The 12,394-nt window shown below is 42.9% G+C and overlaps 1 protein-coding gene across 1 annotated transcript in view; it reads right to left on the bottom strand.

Annotated features, from left to right (window-relative positions):
• The window catches only part of ADAM17 (ADAM metallopeptidase domain 17), a 32,992-nt gene extending 30,031 nt beyond the window's left edge, over positions 1-2,961 (bottom strand). Inside the window, exon 1 of the mRNA XM_054279530.1 lies at positions 2,784-2,961. Coding sequence (XP_054135505.1) covers positions 2,784-2,880 — 97 coding nt within the window. The 5' untranslated portion in view covers positions 2,881-2,961. The remainder of the gene's footprint in view (positions 1-2,783) is intronic.
• Positions 2,962-12,394: the final 9,433 nt, after the last annotated feature.

The raw sequence follows: 12,394 nt of genomic DNA, 5'->3' as shown, positions 1-12,394 counted from the left end.
AATAATATTGAAATTATTAGAAGGAAAAGATGATATTTAGAAAATCAAGCTGTAAGATGAGGACAACAGAACTCCAACCAAAGATGAACATAAAACCACAATAAAATAGGCAAAGGTATTTTTAAAAGCAGCTTGTAAAAGGCAGAAAGCTAATACTTGAAATGTTTTTTATTTTATGAGAAGAAACCACACAGCTAAATAACCAAGAGGGCTTGTAAAACAAGTAAGCTGCAAACACTGCCCTAAGAATGGATGCTAAACTAAAGGCCAGTACCAATAACTGACCTTAGTATTCACTGCAGAGGAGATAAAAGTTCCCAAAAAGGAACTTTTTGTCATGATAGGATATATGTAAAGCCCTGTGTTGAGACTCAGGAAAAGAGGCTTTACAACAAGTCAAGAAAATGACCAATAAATCAGCAGGATATGAATGTATTACCCCAAGAGTTACAAAGCACTGCAAAAACAGAACTGGTCAGCTCCTAACTGTGGTATGGGACTCAAGAGCCACTGGTGTAGTGCAGGGGGTCTGAAAAGACCAATTTCCACTCCAGGTACCATCCAGGGGCCTAATCAACAACACATTCAGTGTCCTGACCTGGCAAACAGGTAACAATAACAACAACATGCAAGTTACTAGAGCTGGGGCTAAATAAGGTACTGGGAAAGCAGTGCCTCCTATACATATCTATGTATCTGGCAGTAGTGTGTGGATAAAAGTAACAGCTAATGTAGCACACATGGATTTCTCAAGTTCCCTCACAAAATACTTTTGTAAATTTAGTTTACTGGACAACAAAATAAAACGTGATGAAATTCAAGGTGTGAATGTGTGAAATAGCACGTGAGGAAAAGAATTCCTCACTGTTTTTATACAACAAAGTGTATCAGTACAATTATTACCACTCAAAGCAAAACAAAAAAAAAATCCAAAAAACCCTCCCACAAAAACCTCAAAAAACCAAAAGAAAAATCACAAAGAAAAGAGAGCTTGGAGTGACTATTAAAGACCAAAAACTATTCAGAAAGGAAAAAAAAATAAAAAACATTAATAATTATAAATTTATGCTGCCTTTGTATTACAAATAGTGTCCTGCAGCCCTGACCATACATCTCAAATAAATAAATATCCAACACAAAATATATAGACAAAAGCAACCAATAAAGCCATGCTTCTTTCCTCATACTAAGAATTATTATGTAGACTAATATTTTACCACTTAAACAACAAACAGTAGTACAAATGAAACAAATTGCATAGGTATGTAAGTCACCACAGGTGTGAAGAAAATGAATAATTTTCCCAACATTTAGAAACAGAAGAAATGAGGTTTTCCCCCATGCAGCATTTCATAAAATTGAAGAGCTCTTAGTCTTGGCACAGTGGTACGTGGGCCAAGGAGATAAAAGCCATCAGATAAAGACTGCACAAACTCAGAGCAGACAGGTCCTTTAGAAGGCATGAAGATCTGACAGCCCAAGATGCAACAGCTGTTCAGGACCTCCCTGATGCTGAAAGGACACACTGTGTTTGTTTTATTTCTATTACACTTCCTGGAGCATCCCCCACTGAGCCCCATCCTTCCCAGGTTCCTACAGCCACAAACTGTACAGCCTACTGCCACCTGAGGTGTGCACAGAACCCCAAATGCACCTCAGGTGCAGGAGAGGAGGGCAGAGGTGCAGCCACCTGTCAGGAAAGGCGCTCAGAGATCCAAGCCAAGAAAGGAGCCTTGGAGCAGTCCCTGCTGGCCTCGGGGACTGGAGACAGGACAGCTATCTCTGTGGGAATGTACAGTTGATTAATCACTGCAACAGTGCTCCGAGACTGTCTTCAGACAGTTCAGTTGTTCATGTGAATGTCAGCATCACCCCATGTGAATCCCGCCCTGCATAGCAATGGGCTCAAGGAAAGCAACAGAACTTATCACGAAATCATTTTTGTACCTTTGATTTTCAAAACAGGGGTTTTTCATGTGGGGGCCAGACAAAGCTTTTAAAGGAAACAAGAATTTTGCTGCTCTGAAACTATCATACAGAGGAGAGGAGAATGGAACAAAATCAAGGATCCAAGAAGTATGTAAGACACGGGTCTTGAGGGCAAGACACGGCCACTGCCTCATGCAAGAGTCCATCTGCCACTGCAGTGATAAGCTTTCGCTTATCAAACTAAAGTCTACAACTTGTTCAGTGCAAAGCAGAAGCTTAGATGCAAAAGTGTTTACAGAAGTTAAATAAGGCAGCGGTTCTCCTCCGTGTCAAGCTTTTCTAGAGGTCACTTTCAGCTCCCATAGCTTGGGGCTCTCTGGTGACTCTCCAAACAGAACTATGAAGGGATGCCATTTATATGATTTTGCCCTGTCCAGCCTCCCTCACTAGAGATATTCCAGAACTGCCTGGGTGCAATCCTGCGGAATGTGATCCAGGATGACCCTGCAGGAGCATGGACACCGGACCGGATCACCCATCGCGGTCCCGTCCTACCCGACTTACTCTGGGATCAGCCCGCCTTAACAGAACGCAAACTCGTGGGAGGAAAACTCTTCAGCAGACCTCGCGTGTGAACAATGGTGTATCCCTGCAGGGAGCAGCAGCCCCAAACGCTGCCCATCAGCGATGCCCTCAGCACAAGGGCTGCCCTGCCCTGCCCTGCCCCACACAGCGCCCATCGCCAACCCCCGGCAGCGGCGGGGGTGCCGTGCCCGCCTCCCCCCCAGCGCCGCAGTGGTCTCTCCCTCCTCCTCCTCCCCTCCGGGGTTGCCGTGGTCGCGCCCTGTCCTCACCGAAGCGCTGCGGGCGCTGCGGGTACCCCAGCGCCTCCAGCCCGCCCGGCCCCCACAGCACCACCAGGGCCGGGACCAGCCACAGTCGAAGCCTCATGGTCCGGGCGCGGCCTCCTCGGGCACTGCGCGCCCGCTCGTTCGCATCCGCTCGGAGCAACCTCGCCCTCCGCCCGCTGTGCCGGGCCCGCCGCCCTCCTGGGCCCGCACCCGGAAGCGCGGCAGTTGCGCGCGGGGCATTGTGGGGCGGGCGGGGGCGCCATCTTGGGGGGCGGTGCGGGGGGCGGCGCCCGCTCCGCTGTGAGGGCAAGGCGAGGAGGCGGCGGCGCTGCCCTCACGGAGGCTCGGTGTGGGGCTGCGCGTGAGGGACCGCAGCGGGGCGTCTGGGCTAGTCTCGCTGCTCCTGCAGGGTCATCCTAGACCACATGGCACAGGATTGCATCCACACGGTTCTTGAGAGTACTCAGGGAGGGAGATAATACAGCCTCTGGACAATCTGCTCCAGTGCTTGGTTACACGCACAATAAAGTTCTTCCTCATGTTCAGATGGAACTTCCTAAGCATCCATTTCTGCCTGTTGTATCTTGTCCTATTGCTTGGCACCACCAAGAGGAGGCTGGCTCCATTCTCTTGACACCCTCCCTTGAGATACTGAAATACATTGATGAAGTCCCCTCTCAGTCATCTCTTGTGGCTCAACAGGCCCAGCTCTCTCAGCTTTTCCTCATAAGAAAGATGCTTCAGTCCTTTCATCATCTTTGTAGCCTCTGCTGGACCCTGTCCAGGAGCTCCATGCCTGTCTTGCACTGGGGAGCCAGAACTGGACTCAACACTCCAGGGGTGCCTCAGCAGGGCTGGATAGAGGGGCAGAATTGAAATAGAAAGAGTTTACTCCCAACAGGATCACCCCCTTGCACCTGCTGGCAATGCTGTTCTTCCTGCTGAGAGCTCTCACCTTCTTGGGACAGCCTCACCAGAGCCCCCTCACGGCCTCCCCAGGGCAGGAACTGCCCCCTGGGAAGGGAGAAGGCTCTGGGTCCTGCAGCCCCTCTCTGGGGACAGCGTGGGGACCTGCCTGGGCAGGACCCTGGTGCTCTCAGACCTTGCAGGCTCAGTGATGCCACTCACAGCTGCGTTTGCTGCTCCTCCCCAGCCCACGTGAGTGACTGTGCTCAGGGACTTGACAAGGTTTTGTGCAGTTTCCTTAGCACGACTGAGGATTGTGGCACTTGGTACAAATAGTAAGTGATGGGTCCATGACTCAGCTGTTCCCAAAGAGGACACCTTATTGAGATAAAAGCACAGAAAATGTGTTACAGCTGGGCTGTAGTACTCTGGTTAATTTTCTCCTGAATTAGGTGATCTCTTAACTTTTTGCAGATGCCTCCAGCAAAGATAATTGCAAGTGATGTACTCAGCAAAAATGGAGAAAAAGTGTCCCCATTGCTCATCCTGCTTAAGCTGTGCTGCTCATTAGTTACCTGAAATATTTAAAAAGCATCAATAAAATTACTAATTTTTCAAATTTTCATAGCACCGTAAAGGCAGATACATCACTTAAAACAAGAGTGTGTCTCTCAGTTCTTGTCCCCAAACATGAAAGAATTGTATGAGGTGAAATTTCTGGGGAAACTTCTGCTGGGTCTGCTTTGAACTTCCTACAATTTGCATCCAGTGACTCCTGAAATCAGAGGTTGTGTCTTGTTAGCAGCCCTCACTGTATCTCCTCCATCCATTTGTTCAGTTCATTTGATGCTCAGGGAGTGCCAGCTGAACATGAGGAGGAATTTCTTTACTGTGTGAGTGACTCAGCACTGGAAGAGATTGTGCAGGGAAGCTGTCCAGTCTCCCTCACTGGAGATGTTCCAGAACCACCAGGATACAATCCTGTGCCATGTGATCTGGAATGGCCCTGCTTGAGCAGGGAGGTTGGACCAGATGCTCCACTGTGGCCCCTTCCAGCTTTATCCTTTCTGTGACTTCTGTGACCTACTGCTTGTAAACTTGTAGCATCCATATCATCCTGTGGCAGGAGTTCCACAATGTCACTGTATGCATGAACAGCCACTTTTCTTGCTTTCAACTTGATATTTTGTGGCACCATGTGATGATCTGACCCTGCTTCTTGCTTGGGGAAGGACAGTACATTGAGTTTGCCTTCTCTATGCCAGTCACCACTTCAGAGCCTCCATGAAATCCCCTTGCAGACAAGGCTCCTCTTGCAGACAAATCCAAGTGAAATCTCCTTTCCAAGGAGGTGTATGCTGCTATTCTATGAACTTCACCATTTCTGTTATTCCTGTTTGTGGTGGTGGGACTGGAACTCCATATAGTGTTCATGACAGAGGCATCTAGTAGATTTATAAAGTGGCATAATAATATTCCCTGCCTTGTTTTCAGTATTGCTTCTGAACATTTCTAGTATTCAATGTGCTGTTGATCGCCACTGAGCTGCCATTGTCCTACAAATAACATTAAACTTCCCAGTCTCACAGCTGACATGTGGGGGTCAGTTCAGAGAGCATCATTCCACATGTGATGTAGGACTGTTTTGTCCCCAAGTGCACGGATTTACATCATCTGTTGTTTTCCTGCCAGGCACTGAGGTCTCTGTTCAGCTGCCCACAGGGAGGTGTCCAGTGCCATTCCAGATGACACAGAGGGTCTGAGTGAGGCTTTAGAAGAGTCTGGGGGTCCCTGCTGAGTCCTGTGCTGGAGCATATCTGTCCCCATACAGTGGATCATCAGTGGGTGTCTATGAGCCCTGAACAGAGGAAGGTCTTTCTGCAGTTCTCAGCCACACCTTTTCTCTCCTTTCAGGAATAACATGATATCTTCAGCAATCTTTGTCTTGTCACTCCTTATCTTACTTGGATTATTTATGAGTAAGTGCAGAGATGTGAAGGTGCATCAGTGACTTCTTTCATTGTGAAAACTGACCATATATTTAGCCTTTTAACAGCATTTCAGTCCATGCTGGGTTCTTCTCTCTTGTCCTCTGGTTGTTTAGTCTCCTTAAGAACCTTTAGCAAGAAAGTCTTTGAAGTCTTTCAGAAATTTCAGCAAACTGTATCTCTGCAATCCTTCTCATCCATGTGCTCACTGATACATTCAATCTGAGTTTACAAAGCAAGACTTCTCTTGGCAAGGACAATGTTGACAAAACCCTTGTTGGTCTTTCCCTGGTAAATCACATCTCCCCATATATGCACTAATTATAGTTGTACTAGTCTGTGTAGAATAGGTGTCACTTTTAATGTCACAATTTAAAAAAAATAATGTGACATTTGATACAATCTACTTCTTAGATGCCAAGAAAGTTTTAAGCAAGAATTGATACCAAAGTTAGAATTTGACTGCACTGTACAAAATATTGCATCCTTGAGTTTCCTGAGTGAACAGTGTCTCTTGAGAATTTTTCTCAAAGTTGTTTGTTTTGTGTCATGAACTTCTTTTTAGGGTTCAACATCTCCATTTGAAACAGATCAGGGGTAAGGTTAATGATGAAGTGCTCCAGCAGAGGAACACACACTCAGGAGTTTCATTTGGGTTTTCCACCATGGCTTTGTCCTCTCTCAGTACTGGCTTTGCAGCCAGTTTGGTTGGTGAGTCTCAGCTTCTGGCACCTGGTACACTAAGATTATTGAAATAATCTTAGATTATTTCAGATCTTCTTGAAAATTATTTATTATTTGGTTTTATGCATTTTATGACTCCTTCTATGTCATTCATGAACTCTACCATAACCCTCTGAATTACAGATTTGATTGGGTTTTTCTCCAAATGAAATGTCTTATTTTGGTTAGCCTTCCTTTGTGTCTGATTAATTCATGTTTGTGCTTAATCTAAACATTTTTCTGGCTTTTGGGTTTTGGGGTTTTTTTGGGGTTTTTGATATAGTACAGACATTCTGAAGTATATAATAAATAATTTTCCTCTACCCATGTCTTGATTCTAGAGACTTTCTGCAATTTTTGACCTCCACTGAGTACAGAATTAAAGTTTCAGGCAGATGATACTTTCACCAGCTTTCTAAGATGTCTTTTCACATTAATAACATCTAAACAAGTGCTCATCATTGTAAGTATTTGGTGAAGGTTACATATTACATTTATAAGCATCAATTTTCATTTGCCATCTTATCAGATGTGATTTAATATGGCAGGATCTTTTGGCAAGTTTTAGAATAAACTTTAGATTGAACTTTTTGGAATGCATTGTTCTATCTGTGAACTATTTATCCCAATTTCCAGATCCCATATTGGACTTCAGAGGTATCAGTACAGATCCATTTTTTTATCAATGGATAGACTATGCTATCTCTCACTATTTTGTAACTTGTGGAGGAAGATAAAGAAAGCCAGATAAAAAGTTTCTTTTTCTATTATTACTTGAATGTTCCCACTGAGTAGTTTTTTTTCTTTCATTTACTTCTTATCTCACAAGGACACTTTAATAATAAAAGTTGATTGCCTGTAAATATTTTTAGGGTTATAGAACTGTGCTTTGGGTTTTCACAGAGCCCATCACAATGCAGCTGTTAGATTAAAGTGTTTAGACTATTGCTATTTCATAATACCATAACAGTATATAGTAGTTATGAAAATTGTCACTGGTTTAGCAATATGGTTCATTCCACATTAATTACAATAATTGATTTGGCATCTGTAGGTTAGTTTAATGGCATGTCTGAGTGTGAGGTTTTTTAAAATCTTAATTTGTTTATATAAATATATCATCTTGTGTCCAGCACAAGACCACTTTTGGAGTGTGCTGATACTCAGTATTAATAGAAATGCATTCTTTCCTTCCCACAGTAAGGAATTTGAGCCATTTTATTAATATGAGTATGGACTAAACAAGGATATGCTAAATAGATAGGATATGATTAGAAATTAATGGGAAACAGCGTGTAGTGTGTTGGTGAGGAATAGCACAAGTATAACACATTGAATAAAAAGAAAAGAAACAAAAGAATTTTATATATGTAGGCAGTGAATGTGTTTCCCTGTGTCAATAATAAAAGCTGGAGATGTGGAGTGACACTAGCTGGGTAACTGACCCTGTTGACAAGAAGGGTTCCTTTAAGAACAACTATTAGGTAAAAGAGGTAAGCCCACTACTCAGAATGATTCATAAAATATACGGTTTAGGAGGTTGTTTGGAAAGGAAGATGGATTCTCTGGCATGCCCTGAAGCAAGATGGTGGATTACCTTTGTTTTGTGAATGTTTGAAGAGTAAATGATCCCCTGAGGAAAAAGTCCTGATCTTGGTTCTGAGCTAAAGAGATAAGCAGAGCTCCTCCCCACGCATGTGGGAGATGTAGGCTTCATAAAGCTGCATATTTTCCCATGGGAATTATTGAAACCTGTGTCACGTGTGGCTTTTGAATCTATGTTGGGCAAAGTCCTGGGAAGTGCAGTGACTTATAAGAGGTGTTCATACTTTGGGAGAAGGATGGAATGAACATATTCATAAATCTCTTCCGCTTTCATGCTCATCTGCAGAAAGAAAACAAACAAACAAAACTTTAAAAGCACCTGGGAGTTTCCCAAAGTGAAATAACCTCCAAAACATGGGAAAAAACCCCAACAACAAAACATCGTCCATGTTTGTGTTGCACAAGGAGGTTTTTTTGTTTGCTTCATACCATGGAACAGGGGACCTAACAGCAAGAACAGGTCTGCAAGAGTTAACAGGCAGAAGACAGGTACACTTCAACCTGATTGCTGAGGTTGTCTTCCTCTTGCTGATAAATGAGATCTGGACTCCTGAGGCACACCAGTTCTGAAATTTCTGTAATTCCGTACCTCTTTTTCCTCCACTCTTCTATTCCATGTCTGTCTTTCACCAAGTCATTTGACTGAGTCTCCTCTTTTATCTCCATAGATGTTTTTCTTTCCCATACAGTGTTTCATTACTTTGAAGGCCTCACCCCTACTTAGCTCTGTGTGGCCTTTTGTCACTTTCAAAATATGTAAAATAGCACACCACAAAAGTGATCCAGGAGTTTCCAACGTTTCAACATTAGTGATCCGATTTCCCAACATTTCCCATACTTACTCAGAAAGACAGAAATTTGGCTACAATTCTTGAAATATACATATTCCAAGATTTTCTGGCTTCGAGGAACTTCTATGGTCTTCTGTGATCTTCCAGGACTACACAAATATGTTGCAACTGGACTGACTTACCTGCTGTGCTAGTTTTGAAATCTGCTATTCCTGCACCACAAAGGAGAGCAGAGACTAACATGAGAGAGCTTTTTAAAGGCAGAAGCAATCTGAATTTGTTCTTCATTATTGTGAGCATATGTTCTCTATAATTATAATAACACATAATGCTTTTCTTCCCTGAAGCATATAAAAGTTAATCTTCTTAGGGAGGGAATATACTCTTGTGAAGTTACTTCCTGCTTCAGCCTTTTTAAAATCTGCAAAGATATTACTTGGGCCCTACCTTCTGATTCAAAGTGGTCCCTATTTCTTTTATCTGCCAGGAGATGGTGCTGCCAGTCTTCCATCTCTTCCTTTCCAGTTTTTAGGAAAGGTGGCACATGTTTTTGCATAAATTATGAAGATACTTCTGCCATCTGACTGGTACACTTTTGTCCTAATAGGGATCTTAAGAGAAACAGAAAACACCTTTCCATATTTAAAGCTTACTATTATCTTACGACTGGACATAGATATTTAAGATTCACCAGATGTCCTTGGCAAAGCCATTCAGGAACTATCCAGAGTTTTTTAGTGTTCCACAGCAAGATGATGAATATAAACCATTTAACTTTATGATTTCCTGGGTAGTTTCACACATGCCTTTCTCACCTTTACAGACATCTGTGGATACACTCTGGCAAGATGGTTCATACTTTCACAGGCATCCCAGCCCTGTTGAGAGAACAAGAGCTGTGACACTGCTTTAAATGGAAGCAGGATGCAGTTTTAAAACTCATCCTAAATCACTGTTTGTAATTTAGACAGTTCTGTTAGCATCAATGTTAACAGGTCATGTGGCTTCAGGTTCCACTGAGCACACTTCACAAAATTTGGCCTGAAAAGACTTTGCAATGTATAATGGAGAGACACATTCTCTTCTGCTTGATCACATTTACAAATATGTGTGAATGCCACAGAGCAGCGTACTTCCTTTTAAGCTTGAAGGATCAACTTTTTTGCTTTGTTTATTCAGTATCAGATTTTCTTTTCATCAGTGCAATTGTTTGGTAATACTCATGGCTACAGTGAAAAAAGAAAAGAAAACAAAACAAACCACAAACCCCCCCCCCCCCCAAAAAAAAAAGAGAACTGGACCTAATGTCAATTTCCCAGGTTTTGGTGTGTTCTGGTTCTAAAATACATCCGGATGATTTAACATCTATCCTGGTGATTTCTCTTACCCACCCAACAGCTGGCACAGACACTGGTGGAAGTTAACATCTTTGGTATCAATTCCTGCTCTTCAGAGGACATCAGATATTTTTATTGATTCTCTTTTCTCTCCTAGGAAAAAGCTTCTTTGATATGAAATTTAATAGAAGAAAAGAGAATCTAAGCACAAGGTAAAATGTGTTTCTTCTGGGCAGCATTTTTGATCAGACATTAGGACCAGACATTATTCCAGGAGTATTTTTAATATACAGGCAGCAAATGTGGACCTTGTGGAAGGTAATGAAATGTGGGCCAGTCTCCAACTGTACTATTTTGGTGTATGAGATGCAGAGGGAGCTGACTGCCAGTATGGTCCAGCAGCCTAAGCAAAACCTGTCAGCTGGACAACTGGACACCTACCATAGTAAAAAAAATAAAGTAAAACACCCCAAAACATTTAACTGATTAAATTGTTATATGTTTGGGTTTGGAAGGATCTGCTGGTGTTCTACCTTATGCAGTCTGCTTTGCTTCTGCATTTCTGTGTGTGTATATTTACTATGTCTTTAGATACATATGAAGAGTTCCTGTTTAGGCTTAGCATAGTATGAAAGAAATAAATGAAACTCTTTTGGGCAAACTGAAATCAGTACTTGGTGGCTTCACAAGTGAGATTTATTCTCATGCATAGGAGCTGAAGGGTATTCCTGTTTTTTTTTCTCTTGCAAGCTAGGTTGACTATATGGGATTTAAGTGTAAGTGGAGACTTCAATGTGCTATGGAAAATTCATGTATTGAATTCTGTACCATCTGTATTACAAAGAAACAGAAAAAGAGTGGGCTAGAAAAAGACTGTGCTGGAATGGATTTGTGCCTTCTGGGGTTTTTTTTTTGGCAATACTTCAAATATGGAGAAATTAATGGAATACATGGAATGTAGTGTTAGTTTTTTCTTGCTATTCCTAATTAGAGCTGTAGTAGACCACACTTGTGAATGAGGCATCATCGAGAGTTGCTTGAAAAGAGATAAATACCTCAGCCAACCAAATAACGTCTTGCATTTTCCCTGGGTTCCACAGTGAGAACTGCAGTCCCGAGCCTCTTGCAGAAGCAGATGCTCTTGAAAAAATTGCTGTGATGGGATTTGCAGCAGTTCTCCTTCTGTAAAATGAGAAAGTGTGCCTTGTCTTAATGCTCCTCCGGGAACTATCTGAAAGCCTCAACAGAGAGGAAAGATCAGGACAAGAGGATCTCGTGTAGTGACCTGGTGACTTTGCAGCAGAAGGACAGGGCAGAGTTACCCTAAATTGCACCACTGACTGAATGAACCCATTCACCTCAGAACTGGAGGAATGCAGGCTGTTTTTTGCTGAGCTGCTACAGTCCTTAGTGTATCAACAAGTTCAGAGGTTTCACTCTCTTTACTTATTTTTGACCCTGTCAACTCACTGATATCTGAGCAATCTGAGTGTGAAGCATTGCTGCTCCAGGCTAGCAAGTACTTCACACTCTGAATAGGTGTAAGTGCCTGAGCAGGCAATCTGGATCCAGGTCCTCACAGTTCTTTCTCAGACAAAATAGTTCTCCTTAGTATGTGAGTGAGACCAAGAGAATTTATTTTTAAATCATTTCTTTACAAAGAAAAGTTCACCAAATGTCTTGGGTCTATGAACACTGTCGAAATCTTCATATGACCAGAATTCACACATACGACCTATTTCCAGCAAGAAAAGGAAATCTCTGTGAGCAGCCTGCATCTGGGACAGCAGTTCACCACTGCAAAATGGGCCTGCACATGTGTTGGACTTGCAGACAGTCTAGTGATATCAGGCTCAGGAGCACCACTGGTGTATTTCATCCAACAGTCAGGGCCCAGGTGACCCAGGCTGGCCATCCTCATCATGGAACTCTGATGAAGGAGCTACAATTGAACTGCTTAAGACCTGTGAGTGATTCAAGTCATCTGCTCATCAGCTGAGATTTCAACATTTTTTTTAATATGTCTTCCTATTTATATGCCTTTGATGTCTCATTTTCATGGTGCCTCATTTCTCTCCTCTCCAGGGCTTTCAGTTCCGTGTGCTTGAAATGTGACTCATAGAATTGCCACTCCCCAGCCCTGCCCAATTACACTGCTCTGGGATGTGCTCACCAGCCAGATCTGATACAGGGCACACAGCAGGAAGTCAAGAGAGAAGGGCACTTCCAAGAGACACTTCTGCTTCAGGACAGTGCTGCTAGAA

This window comes from Melozone crissalis, unplaced genomic scaffold, assembly GCF_028551555.1.
Source record: "Melozone crissalis strain CALT ecotype California unplaced genomic scaffold, PUWL_Pcris_2 ptg000027l_1, whole genome shotgun sequence".
NCBI classification, from domain to species: domain Eukaryota; kingdom Metazoa; phylum Chordata; class Aves; order Passeriformes; family Passerellidae; genus Melozone; species Melozone crissalis.
The sequence above is the reverse complement of the archived record's forward strand: the minus strand, read 5'-3'. Positions and strand labels throughout refer to the sequence as shown.